The sequence below is a fragment of the Danaus plexippus genome, chromosome 8, assembly GCF_018135715.1.
Source record: "Danaus plexippus chromosome 8, MEX_DaPlex, whole genome shotgun sequence".
Lineage (NCBI taxonomy): Eukaryota > Metazoa > Arthropoda > Insecta > Lepidoptera > Nymphalidae > Danaus > Danaus plexippus.
Window position 1 is genome coordinate 3,145,064 of NC_083542.1, and position 24,831 is coordinate 3,169,894.

The 24,831-nt window shown below is 34.0% G+C and overlaps 1 protein-coding gene across 2 annotated transcripts; it reads right to left on the bottom strand.

Moving 5' to 3' along the window:
• Positions 1 to 22: 22 nt before the first annotated feature.
• On the bottom strand, positions 23 to 21,270 carry LOC116775893 (meteorin-like protein). Of its 2 annotated transcripts, none has more exons than XM_032668923.2 (5): positions 21,005 to 21,270; positions 3,512 to 3,723; positions 3,146 to 3,436; positions 1,661 to 1,805; positions 23 to 1,349 (listed from the first exon to the last, which is right to left on the bottom strand). In XM_032668923.2, exons 1-5 carry the CDS (start codon positions 21,097 to 21,099, stop codon positions 1,061 to 1,063), a joined length of 1,032 nt encoding a protein of 343 aa, XP_032524814.1. In that variant the 5' UTR covers positions 21,100 to 21,270; the 3' UTR covers positions 23 to 1,060. The 2 variants fall into 2 exon arrangements, with proteins under 2 accessions (XP_032524814.1, XP_061377083.1); XM_061521099.1 differs by lacking the exon at positions 21,005 to 21,270 and adding an exon at positions 13,146 to 13,309.
• Positions 21,271 to 24,831: the final 3,561 nt, after the last annotated feature.

Consider the following 24,831-nt stretch of genomic DNA (forward strand, 5'->3'; position numbering starts at 1 on the left):
CCTTCATATAAAATACCTTCAATGTTTTGTAGTTGTTTTATTTCTTTCCACAGTTCTGTTATCTCCACTCTAAACTAAAATTCATTTAACATTCGTATATACATCGTGGCTACTCTCGTTGTTAATCTATATCACATATCGACAATAAAGATCTTATATATATTACATATAAAATTATTCACTAAATATTAAACAATCAATATAATATATTACTTGTAATTTTCATCTGTATAATAGGGCTTTTTACATATAACATATTATTTACGGAAGATCAAGCATTCGGATATAATAAAGATATATTCTTTTATATTTTTTTACGTATAATTTTTTTTTATTTATTTACAATCTAAGGAAGACGCGAATACTGGAACGCTTCTGAACTCGACGTAGCTATGAGACAGTTATATATGGCATTAAACATTATGTATGTACACAGTTGAGATCAACCTTACGACCTAATATAAAAGATCTTAAAGATTTTGGCACTCCGGACCACATTTTTCTATACACTAACATTTACCTATTAATATTGTATTTATATAAATATATAAACCTTTTATATTACATTATCTTTACACACTATATGGCAAGCTTACAATATACAAGAGAACTATGGTTCTTACATTTTATTACACTTCATCAGGCTGTCAGGGAATTGTAGAAGTGACGTCAGCTGTACACAATAATCAAAAATAATTTTCTTAATCCATTGACATTGGCAAAATATTCAACTATCCCAGTGCGAATGAAGACATAGAATTAAAAAAAAACAATAGCAAATTTGACATTGATGACGTATGTCAAATGTCAAATGTACATTGACAACTAAAACAATCAAAGAAGCGTTGACATTGACACAATAGAAATCCTAATAGTTGACATTGACAGTATTTTCCTCAGATAGAATGATTTAAGCCATATATTTAAAAATACTAATAAAATATCAGCTTCATATGAGTCGAAGTTGCAATATGAAGAGGTGATCTTTACAGGGTTAGTTCTGCACCAGTGTATATTAACACGTCTAGAACCCGAACAGCCGTGTCATTTGTAGCGTCCGTCAATATTTCAAGGAGCAGTGCGAGGTTCCGTCCTTTCTCCTGTCGCGTACGAGTTTCATCCACTGTTCCAGTCTCGGCGCGCACACGAGCGTGAGTCGCCCGAGTCGCCTCCTCGCCATCACGACGAACTCCCCCTCCCCCGTGGCCGCACCACACGCGTCCGGCACCTGCGTGTGTGCGTGCGTGTGTGTGTGCGCGCTCGTGCGGACGCGTCCGCGAGTGCGTGCTCGCCGACGGGTGCGTGTTCGTGTTGGTTCAATACTGTTTTCGACATTGTCTATATCATATCTATGGACAAAGAAATCAAGTTGTAAAATTTTAAATTCACTTATAATTTATTAATTGACTTTGTATATTTTAAAGTAGAATAAAAACAGATAAAGTAATTAAACACTGCGGACGGTGAAATCATAATATATAATAAATATATTTTATTGACGCAGGTTCAGCAATCTGCAATTCTGATCATCAAATTACATCGACGTCATCACTGTTCATAATGACAAGTGTCAGATGCGGGAAACGAATAAATATAAAGTATCCAGTATTGATCCATAACGTATTTTTATTAATAGCCTCACATAGCTTAAGCCTCTCACCTATAGTAGTCATTGAGGTCATCTGTTTGTGCGTCCGTTCGTATGTCGGGGGCGGTCGCCCGCACCAGCTTCGTGAGACGCCAAGTGAGTTGTGTTGAATCCAGAAACGAGACACGCTCACTTCCAACCATCACAGCGCGAGATACTACAACAATATACAGTTGTTGTTTAAAAACACAGTAAATATAAATAAATATATACCATAATTTATGCTACTTTAATATGTAATTTAAAAGTACAAAGAAAAAGTTAACGCAATGAGAAACATGATTCAAAACTACTAATAAACGGCGGCCACAACAACATCGTTAGAAATAATAAAAAAGTTAGTTTTTATATGAACACTAAAAACGCAATTCTGAAATTACACATCCATAAAGCACAGACGTCATCGCGGCCGATAAAATAATTAAAATACGAAAAAATATATTAAAAATTTCATTTGCAAGCGATCAAGCGATTAATTGGTATTGGGCGCGATCTCCACGATGACCGTATTAATTGATCGCGAGATATTGAGCGTCTTTTACGCGGAATATTTTTATCTTGTGTTATCTCTCTTATAAGAGCTCTCTGCCGCTGAGACACCTACACCTTTTACAACACTTTTGTTAATAGATAAGTGAATAAGGTCGTCGACCCCGCCCCGAGAGGTAATTACACGGGCTTGGCTTCACTTCACTCTGAATAACGAGAAAAATTTATAGTACCTTATTCAAGTCTCTCTAAAAACGTATTTCGAGGTATTGCGAAACGTTTGTAAATTTTTAATATGATATTAAATATAATTTTAAAATATTTAATTTGGACTAGCTGGAATAATAAAAATACTGTCCAATAAGAATAAACGTTTGTAAACCCTAATACAGTAACATAAAGAGTTAACTTTGTATTAGAATAAATTTAACAAAACATAAAAAATTACGAACAAACATACATTTTGAATTGCAATTTAAATTTTTTGAATTTCAATAAACGCGACCACCGCTGTGGATAATGCGTTGATGATAAAAACATGTATGCCATATCCCGCGGAGTCGCGTGCTCTATACGGTGCCAACTCCTCATACGGCCTCCTCAGTATGGCTAAATCGATTCCTATCAATCTATCGTACACGCGCAACAACTTCCTTAAACCTAAGACGTTACGAACTCAGCGTTAATGTTTAAATTCTATTTCATTTACAATTCCGTCACAATAATAACCGGTCATAGTTGGTTGAATTTCATATGCACGTTGTTAGTTACAATTTTGTTTGTTCTCTCCACAATTGTTGATAAAATGATGGATAGACGTCCATCGTGATTACGAACTGGAGCCAGCTCTTGTAACCGTTACAATCATTACAACCTGACGAACACAAGAAGTTATGGAGCGAAGAAACAAGTTGGGGTCCACATTAACTCTCATGTCATTAGCGGCTCATCATTGATGGTTTTTACTCGTACTAAGTAAACAGACATTTGCTTGTGATGTGTACTCACCGAGATCGCTGGTGCAGAAGGCCAGTTCTAGCTCAGCTTCTGAACAGGGCCGGCAGTCCGCGGCGGCGGGGTCGTAGTGCCGCCTTTCCAACGATCTGGCCTCGTATCTGAATGTGGCAACCCTTCTTCTTGGTCCTTCCTCGGGTTCAGCTTCCACGTATAATGCAGCCTGACCGTGTCTGCTGCGGAAACATCTCAGTTCCCGTACATCACCGTCATCAGGCGCGTAGAGAGGAACTAGACGGCGGACACCTTCCACGAAGATACGTGCCGGGAAACGTTCAGCGACTTCTATGAAGTAACGTAATATATTATAACATAAATGTCATACATAAAATAAAACATACTAAAATTTCATGTCCTTACCTGTATTATTCTGATTAAGCGAATAAAACAGATCTGGTGGGTCTGGTCTGCGGATCACTCGGACGCAGACTTTGAAGTCTTTCTCTCCAGTAGGTAGCGGCGGCTTGAAGAGCAGTCTGAGAGCTCCACGCGGGTACAGCCACGACACAGACCCCTCCCGACACCTCAGGTATACCGGCGTGACGCCCCGCTCGTCGCTCGATGACAACCCGCTACAGACAATACGTGACTTTTATAAACGATTGCTTTTTAAAAAATTAAATTTATGGTCATATAACACGAATCTGTTGTTATTAAAACATAGAATTTCCAGAATAATCAAGATCCTTTAGAGACGAAAAATAAAAAAAAGCTGTGAAGCGAGAAAAAATATACGCCACAAGAGCGGTCGCCGGCGACACTAACGTAGAACCTGTTTACAAATATAGAAACACAAACTCATCGCAGAGTAAATCATGACGAGATTTAAGATAAGGAGGAAAGTTCGCCGCGAGCTCAAATAACGGCACGCGACACGGCGTTGTTGCAATCTCTGTCTGCTCCTATAAACCAGTTCCGAGCCAATTTCGAACTATCTAATATCTGGCCACGTGGGCTAACATTTCTGGAGTAGCGCCCACGACCTGCCCACGGTCTTAGAACACAAAGCTGATATACGACTTGCAGCGACCATAACAGATAACGCGCACACTTCGACATGCATTGACGCGACGGAAATAAAAAAACACCAAGCTTTTATGTAAAGTGCATTGTATGGGACCTCACGCCTCTTTATTGGTCATGTACAGGCTCGGTCGCTTCGATTTATATGGCATTGTAAATGTATAAGTATGGAGAATATTCAATTTACAAAGAAAGGCAGAGCAGGATGTTGTCCAGATTCACTTAAGGGACGCGATTGTGAGTCGTTCAGTGCACCGGCTGTTTGCATATATTTAATATTACCTTCTTTGAGACCAAACATAATTAATTAACAGTTTTTTCGTGGCTTCAAAATAAAACGCATCTCGTCCCTTTTTAATTTTACATCTTTGACTTTAAAGCGTCGAATAAAGGAGTTGAGAAGTAACAAATAAAACACATTAAAGATCGTTTATTATCATAAATAATAATCATGCCGTCTCCGAGTTATTTTTATAATGCGAGCGTCACATCCTCACAACTTGTACGTCATCCGAGGGCTTCCTTAATCCACCCTAATGGACTGAATCTCGTGATATACGCACACTTATAATGCTATGGTCCCCAACAAAAACTGGTCGCCGTAGGATAAAGCTCTTCGTGCTTTTTTCAACGAATCAAGCTAATGACGGTTTTATTACCGGAATATTGAGATTTTTTTTATAATAAATTTATCATTATGAATTATACAGTTTGTTTCAATTCACTCACTATGCTATAGTTCCAATTCATAATTATATACAAATTGTACATGAGCAAAATATTCTGGTAATATAATATTTTTGGTTTTTATCTTTCTTATGGTTTGTGAAGCACACGTGAACAAGGGTTGCCTCGGGTTGTCAACCTCTCCAGCATCCTAGATGGTTGTGTAATACGTACTCAGATGCATACCGCCTTATACAGTAATGAAGTAGTTTTTATGTACATTTTATCTTAGTTTTAGCGAGCGATTATTTTAAATAATAATGTACGGTCGACGGTTTGATATTGATTGTTCTCGGAACGGCATTGATGTAGCGCTCATTACATATTCAAATATACAAAAAAGGTTTTATGAATTCTGATGTCGCGTCCGTTAATGGAGGCCCGAAGATTCCTAAATCAGCTTCGAATTTGTCACATACCCACATAAAGTTATTTATATTATGATTTTTATTGTATCAAAACTCTTAACATTAATACTTGGTTATAACAATAGAAGTTAATTTGAATGAATGAATGTCTAACCCTGGCACAGTCGAGAGCGCTATCTACGTGCTAAAACAAATAAGAGAAAAACTAACACACACAAAAAAAATATTAAACACAGGGACATTTTTTGTCAAACGAAATATGAGGGTGTCGATGCCACGTCGCTCCGTGTTAGAAAAATATTTAATTTTTTTGTTGTTAACCAACACAACGAGCGCTGAATACTGAACGTGCAGCGTGATGCTAAATGACTAAAGCATCTGAAAACAGCCAACATCGAGGCTGGGACGAGCTCGTGGAACAATAAAATATCTGCGACAACAAACAGCATTAACATATTCATAAGATAGAAACAAAGAAAGAACATAGAAAAACGAAACATCGAACTTCTATAAAATAAAGAACTAAAAAAAAATTTATACACGGGTACAATAATGTTTCTTATAATGTATGTCGCCTTGACGTCGCCGTAAAACGAAAGACAATACCGCGCTGTTACACAACAAATGGCTTGATAGCACACTAAGTCTGAATACGTTGCTGCCTCCGGGACGTTGATTTGAAAAAAAATGTACATTAAAATCTTGTTCGAACATAATAATAAAAAAAAACTAAAAATTGAAACACAATCATATATATAAACTACAGTTTTACAACGTCTGGGTTTTTACAATACTTTTGTTATTTCGAAAAGGAACGAGAATATCATTAATAAAATGAACTCTAAATGTATTGTCATAGAGTATAGAATATAAACTAAGGAAAAAAACAGCCGTTAACGTAACAAAGAGCGATCAATAAAAAATTCCATTTTTAAATTAATTAATAATATTTTTAAGTATTTGCGACCATTCTTTTGTTATTTGAAATTTATTCGTTCAATTCATTATAATCGATACGGCTATGTTAATTCGATAACTAGAAGCTACATCGGTTATAATATCGATAATATATTTAAACGAGCGATCGGTTAATTGTGAGCCAGTGATGTTCTTTGGGGTGTCAATAATTTTATCATCGTACGACTTCTAGGAACTCGACGTCTTCTAGGAACACGATTCTTGTCAAAACCTGAAGTGAGATAACAATAAGTCGTACATTCAACCGAGATCTAAAACAGGGATGTCCCTCTGAATAATTAACTCAATGTTATAAATTAAACATAACTTACTTACTTATATATTTATATTTAAATAGAATACCTTTACTGTTTATGTTATGATTTTCATGTTACTTATCCCTTCAAACGTTTACGAAATTTTTTACAGGCACATATATTATTTTACTAAAAACGTTTAAAATAAAAACGGAATAATCGAGACGGACTTGCAGATCGAAAAAAAAAGTTATCGAAGAAATCAATTAAATATTTGCAATAAACTGTGATATTACTAAATTAAATGTTTACAAAAAATATTTCTTGTCATTAAATTTATTTTTTTTTTTATTATACATATAATATTGGTAACGTAAGTCAATGTCGTGTATGTATGCACGTCAGTTGTCAGCCCTGAGTATAGCACGTGAACCACGCCCGCTATGCCCACGCGCCACGCAGTAGCATTTCTACAGCCGATATCATCTATACCCGCCTTTGTTACATTTCACTGCTCTTAATGTCCTTATGCTATTGAAAATATCAATTTTAAAACACCTATATTAGTTAACTGACTTCTCAAAATCATATAAGACATCGGTGCTAGCGGAAACCTAATTTAAACTTCGAATCTTGTGTAATTCACTAAATTACTTCCTAGAACAGAACCGTTTGTACCTACACATAGAACTTTCTGCTCCGACTCAGCTTACCTAAGCTAGAACCTGTTTTGAATAATCCAAATGATAATATTAATGGAACGCCAACGGTCTAAACGAGAGCAAACCGCGCTGGTTCGATAAAATCTATTGCAAACTTTAAGAGCGGGTACAAGTCGTATCGTGTATGTACCTACGTTTTGTTCAGCAGTGTATTGTGAGTGTTACACTTTCAAGTATCGTGTCCCTTACAGAACCTCGCCCAGTGATTTATCGATACTTGAGTCACCCACACAAAAAGCTCGGACCTTGTTTATTATACATAACCACGCTATATATTTGTTACTTCTTGTTTAATATAATGAGTTTTTTTTTTGTTATAGTTTAATGACGTAATAATTCAGAGGATTTTTGAGGGAAGTTTGCTTTTTCATAGAGACGATTAGTTTACACTCATTTAATTTTAAGTAAAGATATTTGGAGTCGTAACTATATTCTAATTTTATAAGAAATATATAGCGATTATAAAATGTATAAGTTAGGTCAGTGACTCTATTTAGGGCACATTTAGAGCCGATCAACAATGAGAACGGCCAGTTTATTGAGAGACAATGTTGGTAGTTCTAGCCTTGTGGAGGTGGACCTTGGTATCTTGGTGGCAAGTCCTATCGGCGCACGTGCGTCGCTTTGTCCGCCACAATACCTTAATCAGATGCTAGGTACTATAAAACATTTCAATGTTCTATAATTTACTTCTGTATAAAAATATATTCAATGTATTAATATACACGTAGGTATAAACACGTGTATGTATCTTTTGTATGTTTATAAAACTGGTTATTTTTCATATTTAAACAAAAAAAAAATTCATGCATATATAATGAACAACGTTTAGTTTATATATATTATATGTTGTGTATGTGTGTGTAGTGTGTACTTGTGTGCGTCTGTAATTGTAAGTGATGATTCGTCCTGATTGCATAATGGAAGCAGCCCGTGCTCTCGTGGGCGACCCTCTGTCAGCGGCCAGCGAATACTACATCACAATATAACACCTCACAGTACAAATACATTTTATATGCGGAATATCTCGCAATAAAAAAAAATTACCTCTATAATAACAAAGGCTCTTTGTATAACTTACTTACTATATCCACACGTTCATTGTTTACTTATTCCCATCGCATTTTTTACTGGTGACGAAATTATCAATCGTTTTAAACACCTGCAACACTCAGCGTCTTATAAAGCAGTGAATTACTAACTCCTTATTAATCAACAATCAGTTACATTCGTTATAAAATTACTCACAAGTCATACTAGATGCTTCCCAGTTATGAGTTAGGAAACCGTGTATTTATATTAGTAGAAATATATTTTCGCGCCCAATTTCAGTATTCCCGTACTTCGGAATAATTCTTTTACTGACACTTATAATATATGAAAAGAATCCGCACACACACACACACACACGCACGCACACACACACACACACACACACACACAGCCCACTTAAAACGTCCCATTCTAAAATAATTTAATTCGACATACAATAAATTACTTTTTGTATTCGGTGATGTCGAGGAATATATTTTTTTTATATATAATTCTTTGAACATATGCGGAGAATTGAGCGGCGCCACCCACACATGTAGCGTGTTGACAGAAATAAATAAATAATATTTAACAAAATAAGCCCGCCAATGAGGCGAGGTGAGGTAATAAAAAAATATACGCCATTAGCCGGAGACACCGCACTGGCTGCCGCTGAAATTAACGTTGCTTTCATTTAATAACGTTAAAACCAAGTATGCGGCATTAACCTCACGGATCTAAGGAGTTATGAACAAAAACAGTTCATTTAGTACGTTCCGCGTTGATTGCGGACAGTTTAAGAAATACTCTTTCATATAAATGTCACTTTTATTATGTCGGAATTCATGAGCTTTAACAAAATAAGCATCGAGCGTCGTCAAGCGGTTCGCGGAAGACACTTAGATATAATTTCAGTGGCTGTTATGTATGTTATTATGAAGCTATTTACCGCATTAAATGTATACAATTCTATGGACACTAGTTTTTGCGCGCGACACCGTCCGCGGGGACATCGGGCTTTAAGAGGCGTTTATAAAGTGTTTTAAAATAATAGATATGATAACTAACTGTCAGTTATATATATACTCTGTGCCACATGACAATACAATACAAACTTGTGCCTTAATCCCGGTTGAACTACGCAGAATTCCAGGAGAAATTATAGCTGATATATAAGATACATTATTGTGAACTGTAATTAAAATACGGGCGGCAGTTTTAGCGTGAATGAGCGAAAAACGTGAGAGCATTTTCATAAACTTTCTCATTTATAATATCAGCAGGTAAGTTTATTACACGAACAAATATTTAAACTCAATCCTGTTCAAGTGTCATGGGAAAAAAATTGATAAGACGTTTTAGATATTCGCGAAAATATAGAAATCTCTCACGTGTCGCTAGAGGGTATAACAAATTACCTACACACTACGAACCCATAAAAATTTGATATCATATTGATTACCTACACCATATTTCAATAAAAATTCTGGAGCGAGTTACTTATATTAATGAATTAATTATTAGAAAATTAATATTTCCTTATATATCAATAATATACTCAAATTTCAAACACTGGACATTTTATAAGGGAAGGTATACATGTACCTTGGAGTGGTTTTCCCAATCTGTACTTAACGTATGTCAAACGATCACACGTTCTATATAATGACAGATAAATGACATTCTGTAAATAATCCGATGAATTGTATGCTATCAAGATGGTTATATCAGTTTAGATGGACGTATCTATAAATATTTACATTCCCAAAACATATCTATAGAAAGTAAACAGTCGCTGAGAAAAATTCGTACATATATAGATAGTTCACCGTCATTATAACTCGTGTCACGAGAAACTATTAGTGCTTACGTATTCTATCGTAAAACCATTGACATACTATTTTTCCTGTAATTAATTGAAATTTTTATCGAGAACTCATAACTCAGAATATTGATCGAACTCATTCACAATGGAAATGATTATAATATTTTTCTATAATTTGAGACGTTAATTCTTATAAAATATTATCTTATAAATCAGCTATATATTCGTTTGTACATACAACAAAGGACTGTAACCCGCATCAGTTGTTCACATGAGTAGATCGTGTGAGAACATAATGTGCGGAACACTAGCTAACTATTATCGTCGTATTTAAATAAAACATTGAACTATAATCATTTAATATAATAAATCAAGTCTCATTGATATAATCTTGTATTGCGTTACAAACGTTTCTTTTCCAATTAAATAAACCGAGAGGAGATAGCTCGTGATGCAACGCCCGCCTATTATTTAGAAAAACTGTCTCCAATAATGGTACAGTCGTGACCAAATTACATTTCGTATAAAACAATGTATTACCCATATTTTTTGTTTCTACTTATATTTTAGTATATCAAAGTAATGTCTTTAGCATCATCAGTTAGTTGTTATAAAACATTATATAGCTCATCTTCAAACTCGCATATTATTAACCTTATTACACGATACATTAAAAAAGTGTTTCCGCTTCAGTCTTATATTGGAATTAAAATAAAACCAGTCAGTTACTATTACAATAACGAAGAACTTTGAGTAAGTAAAATAAATTTAATTCATTAGTCAGTATGTGTGTGTTAGGAGATATCAAAAGCGTATTAATGCATATAATGTACAAGTCGTGGTAAGCTGTATAGTAACAATAGCGGGCATATTCTTATAAGTAGAGCGGGTCTAGTCTTATAACTATACATTTTCCGTATTGAGATTGCGTGCCTCGTGCCCGGCGGCTGCGGACGATTTATGCTCTCTGGGACCACATGTAGATACATGCTTGTTATTATTTAGCGGACCTCTGAGACAGACGCCGCCCCGGGCTCTCGCCAATACCCCGAATACCTCGACGCAAAACATCTCGATACTAAGAAAAACTAATATGGAAAGGAGGCGAATAAATAATTTGAACGTACACCATTAGTTTAATCCATATTTGAATGTGACTGTTTTGAGTTGCATTCATTCTGTCGTAATCAAATACATTTAAATTACAAACCGTATAAGATGAAGTTAGTTTTTGTAGCTGCAATTTCAATGATATTATAGGAATGTTCAGATTGATTGAAATACGGCGAGCTATCGATTATCGAGTAATGATGACGAGACGGATCGCGTTATAGATTTATAACTATGTAAGCTTAGTTCCTTATAGAGCGAGTCTCGAGCGAGTACAGTCGACGTAGATGGTTGACCGACCTTGTGGCACGCGCCGACCGCACTGCAGCATTCGGCTTAGCGGAATCATTACATCTAATTCTCTCGCTGAACGCCTGCTTTAAATAACAATCGACGTAATATATACCGAGTCTGTACAGTTACTTTCATATAAATGAGTCTGTATATTTCACTGTATTTAGAATGGGGACCTTGTTGCAATTCGAAAGGATTAAAGCGCTTTGAACTGATATATCCCTTGAGTTTATCAACAGATATTGATTATTTATAGATTTTATACTTGGTTTATGTAAGTCTTGCACGTGTTTTGTAGATTGCATCGGTTTAAATACAATCTAATAAGCAAGCATTGTTTATTTTCGTATAAGAACAACGTTTTTTTTATGGACTTATGATTAGAATTTTAATGATTGTACCATTTGAATATATTCAAACGAAACCGAAGGTCCAATTAGGGTGTTACGAATACCGATGTCCTTAAAACAGACGAGACGAACATCCAGGGACAATAAAATGATCGAGACTAACCTGGTTTTTGTCCGACGCGACGGAACAATAATACGTTAGAGCGGCATTTTATCCGTTGAAAATCAATAATATCGTAATAATTACGGGTAATTAGTGTGCCAGTAATTAGGATAACATATAAGACATGCCCATATATACTTTGATTAGCCTCCAATTAGGAAATTGGAACGTTCAATCAACAAAAACAATTAAGATCGAAACATATTCTAATTGTTGATCAAAACAGATTATAAAAATAACTTAAAACGTTTAAATCTCCGTTCATTTTGTTAAACAAATTAAAAAAAAAAATATATAAAATCCGTGAAGCTATTATCATAACGGGTTTAATTTATGCGACGTCCATCACATCAATGCTTTCGAATCATCAAACTATTAAAGAAATTAACAAATCACACGTGAATACGCTATGGCGCCGACGAATAAAAATATTATCTATTATAAATGTTAAGTTGAAATAACTGGAGGCGTTTCTGGACGCCGCGGACGGAGTGCTCTCCAAACAATATCCTATTACAAGTTGCAGTTCAAAACATTAACAGGCAAATGTTGAATTTCTAGTTTTGTATAGAAATGTTTAATGAAGACTGCAACATAATAATCTTTCTTCGCTTATATTTTATACAATTCAGATATATAAATTTGAAGAGAATAAATCATTATATATTTCTTATTATCATTGAGAGGGACCGTTACGAATCTTGTAGATGTATAAATATTTATATCGTATAAAATCTGAATCTATGTTTTATCGAGGCGTTCGTACGTGGACTTGTTTAGAGACCGCCAAGCCGCAACAATGGGCACCGCAACAGGCTATTGTTGTGAGATCAAAATAAAATATTAAAAATTCGCGCCCACAACGACGATCCTATTCAAACAGTCATGTTTATTTTTCTTATAGTCAGATATTATTCAACACAGAAATAGTTTTTGTGTATCCATATAAACTAACTTATGGCGTGTTTATGTAAGACCTGCTTATGGTGAGGCGTGATTGACTCCGCGTAAATTAGAGGGAATAGTTAACATGATTATCAACTTTATCGATAAATCAGAAATAATAAACTGTTTTGTACAACACTAATAAAATAATTTTATGATCGTCTTCATTTAATTGTAAATTTCGAGAAACAAAAAACGTATCGCTTATTTTTATATACGTACCTTGTAGATGATACACTCAGACAAATCGATATATACATCAAAAACGATAGTACTTTATTTTAGCCATATCAGTTATATGAAGAAGTCAGACCTTACAGAATATAAACATGACGCCTCAACGGAGCCGATAATGAAACGTACTGGGAATTCACTGTGTATATAAAGTTCGCAGCTTACACAGATCTGGTGTCAGTACTGAAGACTGTTTACAGATCTCGTTAGCTGACCGTCGGAGCCCGCCTACACCGCACGCAAACCATTGGCCATTACTCATTACATACAGATATACAAAGAAAACGACCTCACTCTTTCTTACTCTAACAGCCTACTACATAACCCACTTACTCTCCCACTTTAACACATCGATAAACTAACTTAATTTTACGTACTCTAGCAGACATCGAACTGTTCAACTAACTCTAGCGGATTCTAACAGCAATAAACCGACTTACTCTACCGAACTCCGTATGAAGATGTACGTATATATCTTATTTGATGAATGACGTGTAAGAACCGAGAAGTCCAAGCGTCATCAATCACGGAGTATGTACTTCGGTATTGTGATCTTTTTTCCTCGCATCCCTGTACCCGTGACCGAAAGTCATTTGTAATGCAATTTTGATTCGCTCCACCGTCGACGTAATGGAGACATTATTTTATGACGTGGATTGCATTACAACGACATTGTTACGTGCTTACACGCTTATCTGATAATTGTGAACTTCGGATACCGAAACATAAACGACTGATTCTATAGACGATGTACCTTTATATAAGTTTTACGTAAAATTTATTGTACAAGAAAAATAAAAATTATCAACGACATATACCTATATTTTTTGTTAACATTATACTTGCGTCCATTAAAATGATATAGATATATAATTTTAAACTGTTGTATAGTGCGATGATTTGCGATCGATAAATAACGAGACGTTTTATAACATGTATGGCGAAAAAACTGTCCTCAATAACCGATAGGTTTTTCGTAACGCGCTTGTAACTCACACACTTTCACTCGAACAATGCTGAGTTGAATCACGACTAACAGATCGGGCCTGAAGACAATTACAATGGACCTTGTATTACGTATACGTATACGATGTCTGTATATTCCAATATTAAGCTGCCTGTAAATAAAAAGCTTTCTATACTTTATGTTTGTTCACGGCACAGCACCTTTACAAACATCACCAATAGTTACATAGCGCTGAGGCGATATGTTTTGAGGTGCGAACTTTAAGGGTGGGTACACACTGGGCGTGATCGCTAAAACGCACATCAAATACGGAGGTGTGAAAAGCATGATCGTGGCTTTCTTATTTTAAAGGCGACCGGTCCAATAAATCCAGTGACCGCTACCAGTTCGTTACGTGATCTATGAGTCTGTCTGAAGCTTAAGTGTAAATCATATTTATTCAGAAATATCTTTGTTTTTTTCTCTCCGTCCATTAGAACATCGCAATTATCTTGAAAACAAGTTTTATCTCCGAGGCAATTAAAATAATAATATCAACACCATTTGCTTTAAAACTGACCATCATCCAGACGTTTCCAATCTAACATCCAAAACTGAAATTTAAGTAAACCGTAGCATTAACTCCCAATACGTTATTTTATCGAACCTACTTCCTACTTATAGTCCACATAAATTATCTACATCGCTATAGAAAATGTATCAATTGAACAGGAAACTTTAATTTAGCGAATGGTTTACATATAACATTGTTATTAAATTAACCGTTTGTTAATTGCAACGAGAGGTTCGAGTTCCCGTAACAATATACGAGGCCGGATATTTTTATTTTTAATGTGTAATAAAAATGCTTAGCATGCCATATTAAAATGGATAAAGCATCCAAACTGATTGCTCCCCAGTATCAAATGTCGCCTGGCGTGTCCTATCGTATAACGTCTGGTCGACTGGAACTAAGTGTTTTAACATGAAAACCAATTACATGTTCCGTGATGAAAGGAAGCGAAGATTATTCATCTGTGAAGGAAAAAGGGAACACCAATACTTAAACCATAATGAATTTAATTAGGTACTATCGATAATAATAAATATTTGACTTATATTGTTTTAAAACGAAAAAATATTTGTCGTATGACCTTTAAGACTCTTAAATTCTTTCGAATATTCTTTCGCCTAAATTGAAGCAATTTCATAAAATAACCCGCATATTATCTAAAAGTGCCACTTGAGTACTGTTAAGCCCTTCGCCATTGTCAGCGAGATCAGAACAAACCAGAGACAATGCGAGTCGCTTTTATCTTAACAAATCTAGCGAACCCGCCGATAAACCTAACGCCATTGTTTATTATTGTCTATGGTCATTTTCGTTGAACGTAAACAAAGCCAGGTAATATTAGTATTATTACCTCGTCGTTACTCGTTCCGTTTCATCTCGAACTGTTAAGATCATTGAGGATACAAGACGTCAAGACTTCATTAAAAACAAAACCAGAGGTAAAATACTGAGAGCACTAATATTTTACCTGAATACGAGGTTTTTATAGTCAAGAACACTTAACTACTTATATTCAAATATAAAGCCATCGGAAATAAGAAACGGTAGTATCTAAAGTATTAAATCAATAGGGATGACTTATATAGGAATCAAACTTTCACCGATAACACAAAAAGCTATCCCACGTTATACTCTGACATTCCTATGGAGCCAGCGTTTGTAAATTTTTTGTGATACTAATTTAAGCAGCTATAAGAGTCGCGTCTGCTTTGCTTACTTTTATTACTATAGCTAGGGAATCGATCGCTAAAGAAATCATTGCATACTTATTTTTTACGTTCGAGATTTCAAAGGGCCATAAACGGCGGTGCGGAGCCCGGGGCGACTGCCATTTGCAATCGGTTATGGAATGACCGCGGACCTCTTTTTTAAATTACCAACCGTCGCCGAGATCCTCTTTTTAGACTATTCAGATTGTAAAAGGCTATGGACATAAAATACCTATTATACAAGTTGCATTACGTTCAAAATCACTTTGTGGGTATGTTTGTAATCATTTAACAGGCTCACGTTATCTGCCAAGTGAGTGGAAGATTTATGATGGATCACCAGAGGTAGAGGATAGCTTGGTGTCAGGTTACAGCTTGTAAAAATAGTATGTGCACCAGGACGGGTTCTCAGTAACCAATGAAGCAACCACCGAGATGCGTAACGAATAATTTATATGTATTATTTAATGGCGTCCTGACAATAGATTTTAACTTAAACCGCTCTCAGGATATCGTGATACGTGATCAGAAACAATAGCTCCCATAGACATCTTCCGCTGTCAAGGAAGTTTGAAATAATATTTTTAATGAGCCTAATAATTAACTTCGGCGTGTTATTAAAAAAAATGGCAATTTTTTTATTGAAATTACACAAATATAATCAAAAAACGCTAAATATGAGCAAACTCGAACCTGCAACCTTCTAGTTGCTTTTTATCTGAATTAAATTTTAATTTCAATATGAGCCCAACATTACATTAATGTCAAAAAAGTAATTCCACAAGCTGGGATAATAAAAATAATAACAAGAAAAAAAATTATTAAACTATCGGACAATACTCCAAGCTATGTTTCTATACTGAGAAAAAAGTCGATATATTTTTTATGTTGTTCAAACTTATCACGTACGTATTTCATATTACAGTCCACCGTAACTACTCGCAATTTTTATATTTAAAAAAATAGATTCATTTTTTCATTTTTTTTTTAACATATATAAGTTCCATGTCAAAAAGGATAAGGCTATATATAGAATAATAAATTTAAAAAAAAATGCTCGGAGATGATTTGAGACATTAAAAATGCAGCTCGTGCTCACGACCCCACATCCTCTAATAAGCGATCAGATATCTCATGAATTATTCACAACACGCCATATAATATGACGTCATAAAATTATTGTCAGCGTATCATTATCATGAAAAATACGATATGATGTATGATATACAGTGCGTAATATTAGTAATTTCAAAATTATCTGTGATTTCGATTCCAAGATGTGTTGCTAGCTGCTCCGTGCAATTAGCAGAGTACGCTTTATGAATGTACAAACAAGAGTACAAGGGACGCCTTCATTTGACCTACGTCCGACAATAGCAGGGCGTTAATTGATTTAGTCTCATTCATAGAATTCTTAGTTCAACCAAAATTTGTTTAATATATGAGATCGAGCTATATCGAGATATTGAAGCGGTTGAGTCTGTTTGGTAGACAATGGCCAGTCTGATATTCAGATTCACAACATAAAACAAACGTTCACGGGCTGGCAACAATTAATTTTAAATGATTTGACATTACTTGCGTAACCTTCGGTCATGACTTAAATGTATATAGATTTACATATACAATAAAGAAATAATGTAATTATTTTCGTATATTTCCACAAGAATGAAACCTAGCGAGCCATTAATTCATATAAACGAGACGTGTGTGTTGTAATTTGTTTAATTTAAACTGGGTCATGATAGTTATTATTGATCAAGAAGAACTAGCTTTCTAATGCACGTTCCGATATTGTTATAAATTACAAATGACTTGATTGATTATTGCTTTATATAAAACATTTTTTTATCGTTTATAATGTCCGTACATCATGAGTTCCTACACATGGTAAATCTGTCTGAAGTGTGAGGACATATGGCCCGTTGGATTATATTACGTTTTACCGAAACGTGTTATCTCCGGTATTGGACTTCAAGTACATCATAAAAATATATATATGATAGACAGAACGTTATGGCCGCGTATATCAAGTGCCTTGGGAACTTACGCTATTACTAACAAGCCAACATTAAATACCTAATGTATTTTATCGGACGGTTATTAAGACTAAGATTTAAATCGTAACAAAGCTTAATATCATATAAATACTGACGTAATTATAGTTTACAATACATTTAGTTCGATAGAATTCGATATCAGTTGGATTTCATTGAGCTGAATAGAGGCCTTAAGGGAATCGTCGGACGGAACACGTGTCTTTGATTGCCCCCAATTGGCGAGCGAATAAAAACAATCGTCGCTTAAAAATAACAGTGATTTCATACAACACGTGATGGATGTGCTGTTAGTGGAGCGCTCGGTTAGTTCCCATGCTTATATTATGTGAAGAGTCCTGTAGGAACGATCCCATGACGAATACATCAGGACTCCAAAGTTGAAAGTTACTCGTATTGATTTAGGAAATTTCCTGGATGATTAGCAGATGAAGTGAATCGAGGTGCAGCCTTCCAAAGACCATATGGAGTCGTGTAGCATGTGATGTTTAAAGTAAGCAGATAGCAATATCCGTCCAGCGGTCATGTTCAATGTGGGTCACCGGGAAGTGGAACCGCAAAAAATATGTTCACATCACCAGATTTATCAATATATTTTTTTTAACTGTACATGATTCCAGAAGCGAGTGAAGTCAGCATAGATTGCGTTCCCACATGTTAGGAACACGTTACTTACGCGTTTTCTATTAACATATCCGTGTTGACTGTACGGTTAATATATTTTTAATGAAATAGCAAACTATTCTTATTGTTCCATTAACAAAAGCGTACGATCGTTTAGATAAAAATCTTTGAGTCACTTAATTTTAAGCCGGAATGGTACGTGGCTGTAACATTTAGGCTGACAACAAAAAAATCTTATTTGTCACGACCGACGCTCTGTGGACGTCTATAAATTAAGCCGCTTTTGTCAGTGAAATTCTGACGAAGAAATGTTTTGTCCATTAAATTGATTAGCTCTTTAATGTTTTTTTTTTTTTTTGTTCGCATGACACAAGCAATGACATTACGCACATCCGCTGTATCCTGGGATACAATATGAGTGCATGGGCAATTTAATAAGACATATTTCAATGGAAATTCCTCCTCAATCGAATTACATATTACATATAACAACATATTTGTAAATATATGTCTAAAATAAGCTTCGTTAGAGATTTCATTACTATTTTTATTATACGAATGTTAATTATTATTGGTCGTGTATAGCCAGCTTTATAGCAACGTTCGTAAAGGATGTGTTATATTGAACAATAAAAACGCAGTAAAACTATTGGAAGTCACTTATCAATCAGTGGTGTATCGTGCGAAGCGGTCTTAATAGAGGATATTATAATAACACTCTCCCCTCCGTCCTAATAAATATTAATGTATGGACTCCGCATGAACTTGAGCCAACATCATGCTGGTACATTCTCACCAGATTCGCTTTTCATCGATATGCTCTTAGCTTTATCTTTTAGAAATATTGTGATTAGAGCTTTTTGTTAATTGTCTGTTTGCACGTGGCTGAATGCTGGTCGAGGTTGTTTAAGCAATGTAGTGTTAGGTTTATTTAATATTATGTATTTCGGCATTCACTTGTGAAGGTCATTACGGATTTGTCATACATATATTATTATCAATTGTAATTAAGACCAGTCAAACGATAGGGTCACGTGTGCTCAAACAAGGGGTTGGCGGGAACTATTTTCACATGGACTTCCCACGCCACCCCAAAACCAATGAGAATCAATGGGGAAACCCTACTCGAATGGTTTGTTCCGTAATCACCCTATCATTTCCGGATCGCATTAAAATATCAATTATTTACACACTTAGTGAGATCTAAGACTTTCGCGAGTATTCATTTTAATAAAACTATTTTTTTCGAAATTAGTACGCGAATATTTTAATATGTCAACTAAATAATCCCGTGACCTCGTCTGCCCGTGATCACGGTTGCTGAAAAGCAACCGAAACGTCGGGATTATGAAGTTAAAATCATAAAAAATTCGCGTACTCTAATCCGAAAAACATTACTTTTATTTTATATACACGCTTAATTATTTTTATTAAGTGTCAATAAAATTAATTGTAAATATTCCAATAATTAGAATAACATTACATTTATAACATCTATATAAATAATCAAATTAAATCTGACGTTAGAACTAACGAAGTTATTATTAAAAATATATATATATTCTATATGCAATGAATTTCAACGGCAAAAAATGTTATAAATCAAAAGCAATTTGAAATTAATGATTCAGGCCAGTGGAGAAGACCGATATTAACAAACCGCTTGCAAAACGGACTCGCCTCGAGCGAGAAACGAGATTGTTATATCTAACAGGAATTTTATAATGGAATTCACGAAATTTATAAATCATTTAAACACAATACATTTCGCCGAAAATAACTCACATAAATCCAAAATCGATTTGCATAAACAACAGATATCGTGTGTTTTGAAATTTTCAACATTTTTTATCTTGTTCTCGCAGTGGTTTGATCGTTTACTCAAATCGAACTGATTATTACATACATCAGAATTATTCAAATTTAACAGCTACAAGCATTTTACTGTGATTCCGTGACTTTTCTGTTCCTATTTTAAAATTCAAATACTTTAAATATGTTGTATTAAAAATTCTGTTTCAGATGCCTGAGGCGATGTTTTAATGGTATATCAATGTTTTAAACATATATCTTGTAGAATAAATTCCAGTATGCATGTCGTTTGTATGTCGGAACGGCAACAGTCTTCTTAAATCTGATAATTTACGCATCTCGATATAAAAAATAAACTGAATAAACTTGAGCCATAAAAACCAGATCAACAAGCTTTGGATCGTATAAGGTCTATTTTTCCAATTAAAAAACACAGTAGCTAAAATCTTAATGCAAATTTATTGCCATCCTTTAATTTTATAATGTTACTTTTTATAAACATCTCAATTGAATGTACGCAAAACATATACAAAAAGAATTAAGTTTTACATTGACGTTTCGAAGCTTTAACTTTTATTTCAGTTGTGTATTCTAATTTTAAACAATAATAAATAGTAAATACATACCTGCCGGTCCAGTCGCACTGGTCACCAATCATTCCCGCCTCCGCAAGGCATATCAGACCCAAAACAATACTTAAAAACACCGACTCGTAACCCATTGTGATATATGTATTTACAAGTCTTTAACACTCAATCTACACACATCACTAACGGTTCATAATGTAACGTCCATCATAATTTAAGTCTGATGCCGTAAAATGTTTTCAAACAAATCAGATGTGATTGTATCGAAATTGACAACAATCCCCCGTCACGTTCACAACTTTACTAACGCAATAGTAGACTTTCAAGTTGATAGAGACGGTTTCAAGTAGCCTGTTCACCATCTCTTTTATATTATCAAGGAAAGAATGAGATAGATATAACAATAATACTGAGAAGATGACACGATATTGCTTTCCTTGTCATGCTTAGCAAGGAAATACACAGTGTATTTTATTGTATAGAGGGTTGAAAATAAAACAGAGATTGCACTCGACTTATCAAGGCTGGAACATTGGCGGGAAACGCTTGTTTTTAGACGTTTTCATAAAACTTTGACCGTTATTATAACTAAAGTTTGCTGAAAGTAACTCAATAACCCAGTAATTTTTTCACAACTTTAATAAAATATTGTTTATTATTTATATATGATATTTGTTAATATTATTGTATGCAATAAAATAAAGACTAAAGAAGCAGTGTTCTTAAGAAAAGAGTGGGAAATAATTACTAAATATAACATTCTAGTTTAATTTACATCCAAATAATTCTATTTTTGTACTATGTAATTAAATAAAATGTAGTTATAATATGTTATTGCCTTTAAGAGAGTTACAAATAATTATAAAATTGTATATGATTACAAATGATTTATTTATATTGCAAAATTGTGCACTGTATTATATGTCATGATTGATGAGTTTATATTTTGCATGCACAGCTAATAATAACCTTTATCACGTTTGTATTTAGGCACATATTAGCAAAAATTCGAGGCGTATACCGGCACCATCCCTTCTTTTTTTTTAAATGACTTAGCACATTGTTGTTTTTTTTTTTAATTTGACAGACAGGCCAAAGATGATGCTCACTAATATTAGAAGGTAATTATGGGTTGAAAAATGTAGTTTTTGCTGCCAACTAATGGCTTAAATAGCACGGTATTATTTTCGATTTATTTTTTCAGTATGTCCTCATACGATATTCGAAATGAGTAATAATAATACAGTACTATTGGAACTTTTGCTTTATGTTATGTTTGTATTAGATAAACTAGAATCAATAGTCGATGTTTGTGCTTGATAGCCGCTTTGTCACTAACTCGTGCTGGTTGAATGTGATTCATTTTCTTATCTCTCTTTTAAATATGATTTCTAACTGCTATTTGTCTTTAATATTGACTTTCAAAACTAATCTAGATCACAACAACTAGATTTTACAGTTTTTAATATTTTATTAGTACACTGCTAACAGTATTTTTTGTGAGTGAAACAAGGCCACATGAACTGTTTCACTATAAACCCCTTATTTCTTACGTAAAACCACCGTGTGAATGTTTATACATATATAAGTTAGTGATGTAAATATTTAGAAAATCGTCCCGAACCCATTGATAGTTTACTCTGTACTATAAAACCTTATATTTAAAAACTTATAAAATGTTTTACACATATAATATATGCTGTTTCATGACTTATCAGTGAATATTATGTACATATCAACATTATTTAGATACAATCAGCGTCTTTAAAGAGTATTTAAAGAAAAATAAATAAATCAACCAACTGTTTAACTGCTAAAGAATAAACCATTAAAATATATATATTTTATTTCATACCTACCTAGTTACGTCTATTTTTTCTATACTGAGACTGTCTATATTTTATACTTAATGACAACAGAGTATTTTTTAGATATTAAGTTCTTAAAGACAGTCTGATTAAATTTATTTTTGACAGAATACCTTATTTTATTTAAAATAGTACATATTTTGAGTTGTTTCATGTTTTGTACATTTAAATTTTGAGATTAATCTCTTTGTTATTTTTAATTTTTTAATTTTTAGTTATTTTAATTAAAATTTATAAAAATATTACCTCCTTTACCCCCCCCCCTCCCCCTCTTCCGTGTGGATATTGAATGGAATTCAGTAAGAAATAGTCATAAAAAAATAGTGCGCGGAGTCCCTCCGCGCGCAAGAAGAGAACTTGGTAATGTAGAAATGAGAATAGGAAGGGGTGGAAATCACTTTTTAGTGAACTCATATTGTTTTTTTTTATGACAAACTTTATAAACGTTGATTACAACTCACAATTGACCCACCCGTTCACTCTCGCTCCGTCTCTTTCCTTTCCCCCTCCCCGGAGCGTTGAACGTTTAACGCAACCTTGTTGAAATCGCATTAGAAGTTTCACTTCACATATTGTAACAAATAATAATTGGCATGGCTACATACTGGCACCGCTATGTACGACAAGTGTCACGTAACTTCATACAAAATACAGTTTTTTTGCCGTGAACTCTCGAGTACATACTTCATTTATTAAAAAAAATATATAGTTTATATACAATTCTGTTATCTACATTACAAGAAGGTTTTATTAAAATCGGTTCCCTAGTTTAAAAAAAGAAGCAACAAAATATTCGTACACCGATTCAGAGGGTCTTACATAATTTCGCTTTTATTATGTCGGAATTGTTAAATGGTAATATGTATTTTGTTATTCTGATCTAGATTCGTTTTGAAAGTCAAAAGAAGACAACTAGGACTTAGAATAGGACTTAGAATCATATTTAAAAGAGAGATAAGAAAATTAATATGAATAGTTCGTTATAACAACCCGTCTCGTCATAAATAAAATATCATAAAAACGTATTTAAGTTAATTATGACTGATTAACTATGCATGTAATCAAACTACAGCAAATAGCAATTGAAATTCGACTGTTTGTTACATGAGAATCTTCTAAATAGTATTTCTATATCCAATACTTATCAATGAACATCCTTTTAAACGTATTTAATATGCCCGATGCCTGTTTTCTTTTATACAAAACTTCACTCATTATAATATTAGCGTAGGTTATTGAGAGCGGTACGCTGGTTTTAGTGTCAGCAACCGAACTTGTGGTAAACATACTGAACACATTAAGGATTAACAACGAACCAATTAAAATAGTGTGAAAAAAACTTTATACTACTCATTTATAAAAAATATTTGTTTGAATTCAGTTTTTATTTATGTGGTCATATTGGTGTAAAGTGTACCTAAGTTTTCATAAAAATTTGTTTAAAGAATTGATGAAAAGAGTAATTTCTTTTGCAGTATTAAGTAAAATTCCATTTTTTATACCTTTTATAACCAGTAGCGGTTGTCATTTGCCCAAATTAATATATTTACTTCTAGTGTATTGTATGGCAAATTATAATTTTAACGCCGAATGGAAAAAGATCAGTGTTTAACTTTGATTTGATTTAAGTGTCTGAGTGATGAGTGTGTACATTAGTATTTGCGCTGTGGGCACTATATAGCATCGTAGCTCTCCAAGAAATAGACCGATTTTGATGCGGTTTTTTCATTTGTAGTTATGTTTCTTTACACTGGTTCTTAACTATGTATGGGTGATATCTTTATTATAAGGACATTCAAATGTATAGCATTGGCCTGGTACATTTTTTTGACTAACGTACAGTACAGTACAGTAAAGTACAATACAGTACAGTATTCTATAATTTTTGTACATAATGAGCATGTCGAAAGATAAATATAACCTGTTTTTAAACCAATACAATATTATTATTTTGCTCTTTTCCAAATCGATGTCAGGCATCTTTGAGTTATGACTACT

What these genes read in the sequence shown, in the direction of transcription:
- LOC116775893 (XM_032668923.2), bottom strand. Translation starts at nt 21,099, where the DNA reads ATGGGTTACGAGTCGGTGTTTTTAAGTATTGTTTTGGGTCTGATATGC. An exon ending in GCTTAATCAGAATAATACAG is followed by an intron (nt 3,437 to 3,511) that starts GTAAGGACATGA and finishes GTTACTTCATAG; the next exon opens with AAGTCGCTGAACGTTTCCCG. An exon ending in GACCTCAATGACTACTATAG is followed by an intron (nt 1,350 to 1,660) that starts GTGAGAGGCTTA and finishes CTTTGTCCATAG; the next exon opens with ATATGATATAGACAATGTCG.